Genomic DNA, 5,162 nt, shown 5'->3' on the forward strand with positions numbered 1-5,162 from the left:
TTTATTTTGCTATATTGTCTTAACGAAAATGTTCATTATGGATTTAATGAAATACTGATAGATTGCATAGATGTCTCAAACATGTTAAATAAGTTTTAAATAAATACTAATGTACACAGTAGGGGGAAAAATGCAGGCAAGAGGAACAGGTATACAGAGGAGAGGTGGTGTGTCTCCTAGGGCAGCTGCAGTTGATCCATGGGAGCCCTGGACCTGTGCTGGCTGGCCCTCAGAGATCCAGAGAGGTCATGGGGCCAGGTCCTCAGGTTCTGGGCCAGCCTGCCATCAGATGCAGGCCCTTTCATCCCTCCCGCTCAGTGGAGAGCCATCTGCTCTGCAACCAGCACTCCCTGTAGCTGAGGGTACATCCCCCTGAAGGAGACCCCAGGTGGCCCAGCATGGAGACCATTGTCACACATAGTCACCAAGTTATCTCGGTGACTACCCTTTTTGATCAAATGCTTTTTTTTTTTCTTTTCTGAAAAGCAGCCATGTGTAAAAATTATTCATTGTCATTATATCTCCAATAGCCCAACAGATTGCCAAACTTCCAAAAGCTGAAGGAATTGAGTCGTCTGCTAATCCAAGCTCGGTCTTCAGTCCCTTCAGAATCACTTCTCTCTTGGACATCTTTAACCTGTTGATATATTTCCATCTGATCAAGCATTTTTTTTAGGCTGTGAGTAAGTGAATAGAGCAATGTTTTCTATCCAGTCATCTCCCCTAGCCTGTGTTTCAATGTCCCAAAGTCTAATTAATAGAACAGAGATGTTGCCCTGAACTTAACACTTTGGAAGCTTATTTTTAACTTTTTTTTTTTTTTTTTTTTTTTTTTTTTTTTTTTTTTTTTTTTTAACCTCTGGAGGACCCTCCAGCCTCAGTGTGCTGTTGGGAGCCTGTCTCTTCCATTCCAGATGTTTCTCCCTCCCCCAGGGGTGGGGTCCCCACATAGCTGCAGCTGGGAACTCGGCCTCAGGCAGCCTGGAGAGTAAGCCTGCAAAATCAAGGCTTCCCCCACCTTTTTCCTTTTTTCTAAGGTGACTTCCAGGCCTGCAGACATATAAAAAGTTCTTCTGTGTCCTTTTCTGGCAGTTGGACAGCTGCAGAATGCCACTTGGCAAACAATTTTATCCAACCCAAGGCTTGGCATTTGATGGGCAAACACAGCTGAAGGTTAATCACAGACTTGTCCTAGCAAAGCTTGTTAACTCATAATAAAAATTCAACACAAAATGTGCTTTGCCAAATACCCCTTCCCTGAAGTGTCATGGACAGAGCACCGCCAAACTCCATGACAGACATGTGTAGCATCAGAGACGGGCTCTTGAAAGGTAATTAGGGGGACGAACCCCATGGGGAAGGAGGACAAGCCACCAACCTTAGCCATCCCGCCCTTGGAGTGGGCACCCCCTGCCTGGGAGGATAGCTCAGCCCCGTCTCAGGATGTGACTTCAGGAACTCATTTCTTTCTGTGCCTCCCCTAGACCCCATGGCGTCCCTCCCAGGCCTGCAGAAGGAAACACTGTTCAAGTCGGGAGCACTGACCTACAGAATCCCTGCTCTGCTCTACCTGCCACAGCAGAAGACTCTGCTGGCCTTCGCAGAAAGGCGCAAGAGCAAAGAGGATGAGGACTCAGATCTGATTGTCATGCGCAGGGGCAGCTATAATGAGTCCACCTACCAAGTCCAGGTAAGGCAAGATGAGGCTACACCTGCTCCGCTGGGAATATGGGGACCATGACTTTCTTAGATGGCGGGGTTCTGGGGACAGACGGAAAGGAGACATTGTATCCCAGGAGGGATTCAGGGCCCTACCATGGGTGAGGCAGAGAAAGTTACCCAAAGTGGTCACCCAGAAAATGTGGGTTCACTGGGACCAAGTCCAGTTGGCCTGGCAGCATCGGCTTCAGTGCAGGATGGGTCAAGTCCAGGGAAACTAATGCTCGGAAAGGTTTTCCTGTGTGATTGAGGATCCAGGGAGGACTAGTTTAGAATTCCGTAACTGGGGTTGTATCCTTTGAGTAAAATTAACCTGGGGAGTGGGACCTGGGAACGGTTGGAGTGATTGCTGTGTTCTAAAAACCCAGCATGTAGATCAAGTAATTAATTTTGACAAAGACATCCAAGACTGGCATATCACATATTACTATTATAATAGTATTATCATTACTCTGTGGTCATTATTACATAGCAGCTGTTTAGAGCATGGGGTTTGAAGCAGATGGACCTGGGTTCAAGTCCTGGTTTTATCAGTTAGAGGTATGGCCTTGGGCTACTCACCTTCCTTATCTAAGCCTTCCATTCTCCAGATGTAAGCTGGAGCTAATGCTACCTGTTCCCCAGGAATTAGGGGTTGGGCTCTCGGCCCAGTATCTGCCTTTAGAAGGCTCACTGGGGGACAGGTGTTAATGAGTGGGGGTGGATGGCAGAGCTGCTGCCTATATGGGATTCTGGGAGTCCTAGTGTCATGTAGTTGCCCCTCCTAGACTATATTAATAACCTGTTTCCCCGAAAATAAGACAGCGTCTTATATTATTTTTTTTCTCCCAAAGTTGTGCTAGGTCTTATTTTCAGAGGATGTCTTATCTTTCCATGCGCTAGGTCTTATTTTCGGAGGATGTCTTATTTTCGGGGAAACACAGTAGAATATGGTGTATAAAAGATGGGAAGTGATTGTCATATTCTGTCCCACACAGGTCAGACTATTGTGGTTACTACTAGGGCTTTACTTTTAAAGAATGGGAAGTTGGCCTGGGAACCAGGATGAAGCTGGGAATGGCTCGTGCCCAAAGGATCTCTGATCTGAAGTCTAGCCCACCGTAGGTGCCCTGATACATGTTGGTGGGAATGAGGCAGCAGACATTCAGGAGGAGTGGGCTGCTGTGCAGGGGGTGAGGTGGAGCCTGGCTCAAACAGCTCTGGGAGGTGATGTGAGTTGAGCGAGTGGTAGGTGAACACTTCCTCCATGACCTTTGACCTAACCCCATGAGACACCTCCCCCCACCCAGAGTGCAACTCTGTCACTGTCACTGGTCATTTCAAGGCAGTGCTTGTCTTTCTTCCTCTCCTCACATTCAGTGGCAGGCTCAGGAAGTGATTAACGAAGCCCAGCTGGAGGGCCACCGGTCCATGAACCCATGTCCCTTGTATGATGAGAGAACGGGGATCCTCTTCCTCTTCTTCATTGCCATCCCAGGTAATGTCTCTGAGCAACACCAACTCCACAGCAGAGCCAATGTGACGCACCTGTGCCATGTCATCAGCACTGACCATGGCAGGTCCTGGAGCCCCGCCAAGGACCTCACAGACTCTGCCATTGGCTCAGCCCACGAGGAATGGGCCACCTTTGCAGTGGGCCCAGGGCACTGTCTGCAGCTGCACAATGAGGAACAGAGCCTAGTGGTGCCAGCCTATGCCTACCGGAAAATTCGTGACGATGCGCCGCCCAGCCCCGCCTCTTTCTGCTTCATCAGCAACGACCATGGGCTCACATGGGAAAGAGGCAACTTTGTGGCCCCGGAAACGGTGGAGTGTCAAGTGGCTGAGATCGGGAGTGCAACACAGAGGATGCTATATATCAATGCTAGAAGCCCCCGTGGGTACAGGATTCAGGCCGAGAGTGTTGACAACGGGCTTAATTTCAGGGAGGCCCAACTGGTACAGAAGCTTGTGGAGCCTCCCTATGGCTGCCACGGGAGTGTGATCGCCTTCCCCAGCCCCAGCGAGGGAGCAGAACCCTCAGACAAGTGGCTGCTCTACACTCACCCGACTGACTCCCGGCAGAGAATCAACCTAGGTGCCTACCTCAATACACGGCCCCCGGCCTCTAACGCCTGGTCCCAACCAGTCCTTCTGGCTGAGGGCAGCTGCACCTACTCAGACCTTCAGAGCCTGGGTGCCGGCCCCGAAGGCTCACCCCTGTTTGGGTGTCTGTACGAATATGATAACTATGAGGAGATCATCTTCCTCATGTTCACCCTGAAACAAGCCTTCCCAACTGAATTTCCGGCTACCTCCCTGTGAGCCTGCCATGTGCTACCTCCTATTCTTGCCCCCCTAATCATGCAAATACCCTGTGACCCAGCAATTCCACTCAGAAGTATACATCCAAGAGAAATGCATGCATGTAGCTGCCAAATACATCCCATACCGAGTTTCTCCCAATGTTAGTATCTTACATAACTGGTATATTAGTCAAAGCTAAGAGATAAACATTGCTCCATTACTATTACCTGAACTACAGAATTTATTTGGATTTCACCAGTTTTTCCACTAATACCCCTTTTCTGTCCTAGGATATAATTCAGGATATATTTAGTGCACTGAATGAAACTGAATTTTTACTATAATTTGTGTCCATAGAGATATTCACATACCCAGAGATTGGTGGACAGCTACAACAGGCCCCTCCACTTCACCCACCTTCTCCTAAAAACTGCTTGTTGAACATATAAATAAACAAGCAAACGCCAAGAAAATGTGCTTCAGGCCTGGACTGCTGGATTGCTGGACTACAAATGTCAGAAGTTCAGCCTTTAAAGGCTCTAAAAGGTAACCCCCAGATCAATTACGTTAGAGCTCCAGGTCTAGGCTGTGGCACATTTTCAGAGGTACTTGTCAGTTTTGAGCCCAATGCTAACTAAACATTTTCCTTCATGACATTGCCTGGGACATGGAGGACTGGTTTGGAAACTGTGGGTGTGTGTGGTACATGGTATTGAGAGCTTCATGCTGAGATCTCACCTATTGCCTCAAGAATTACAAAGACTTTGCAGAGCTAGTCTACTAAGGACCCTTGGAATAGATTGGAGTCCACACCACCCACTGCAGGCACCAAGAGTTCAGTTTGTTCCCTGGGATGGCTGAAGGCCACCAGACCAGATGTTGCTCTAGGAGATGAGAATTCAACAGTGACAAGACACCCTCAAGAAATCCTCATCTCATGGAATAAAGTGGAAAATAAACACATAAGCAACTAAATAGGAAATGCAACTCTACTCATTAGTGATAAAAATAATATAGAAGGGAACAATATGATCAAGAGCAGTGGCTACTGTACCTGAATCATCAGAGACTGAATCTCTGAGGAAGTGACATCTTAACAAAGGTTCCGAAGAGATAATACATTTGATTGTTCTCCTCAAGGAGTCATCCCCATGGAC

At 47.9% G+C, this 5,162-nt stretch overlaps 1 protein-coding gene and 1 non-coding gene across 2 annotated transcripts; one reads left to right on the top strand and one right to left on the bottom strand.

Moving 5' to 3' along the window:
* Positions 1–668: 668 nt before the first annotated feature.
* On the bottom strand, positions 669–796 carry LOC118710030. Its single transcript, XR_004985256.1, has one exon. It is a non-coding gene; the product is annotated as a small nucleolar RNA SNORA36 family (small nucleolar RNA).
* Positions 797–1,477: 681 nt separating this feature from the next.
* NEU2 (neuraminidase 2) lies at positions 1,478–4,136 on the top strand. The gene is made up of 2 exons (XM_036420638.1): positions 1,478–1,690; positions 3,079–4,136. The coding sequence occupies exons 1-2, from the start codon at positions 1,490–1,492 to the stop codon at positions 4,021–4,023; spliced, it is 1,146 nt and encodes a 381-aa protein (XP_036276531.1). The 5' UTR covers positions 1,478–1,489; the 3' UTR covers positions 4,024–4,136.
* Positions 4,137–5,162: the final 1,026 nt, after the last annotated feature.

This window comes from Pipistrellus kuhlii, unplaced genomic scaffold, assembly GCF_014108245.1.
Source record: "Pipistrellus kuhlii isolate mPipKuh1 unplaced genomic scaffold, mPipKuh1.p scaffold_m20_p_7, whole genome shotgun sequence".
Lineage (NCBI taxonomy): Eukaryota > Metazoa > Chordata > Mammalia > Chiroptera > Vespertilionidae > Pipistrellus > Pipistrellus kuhlii.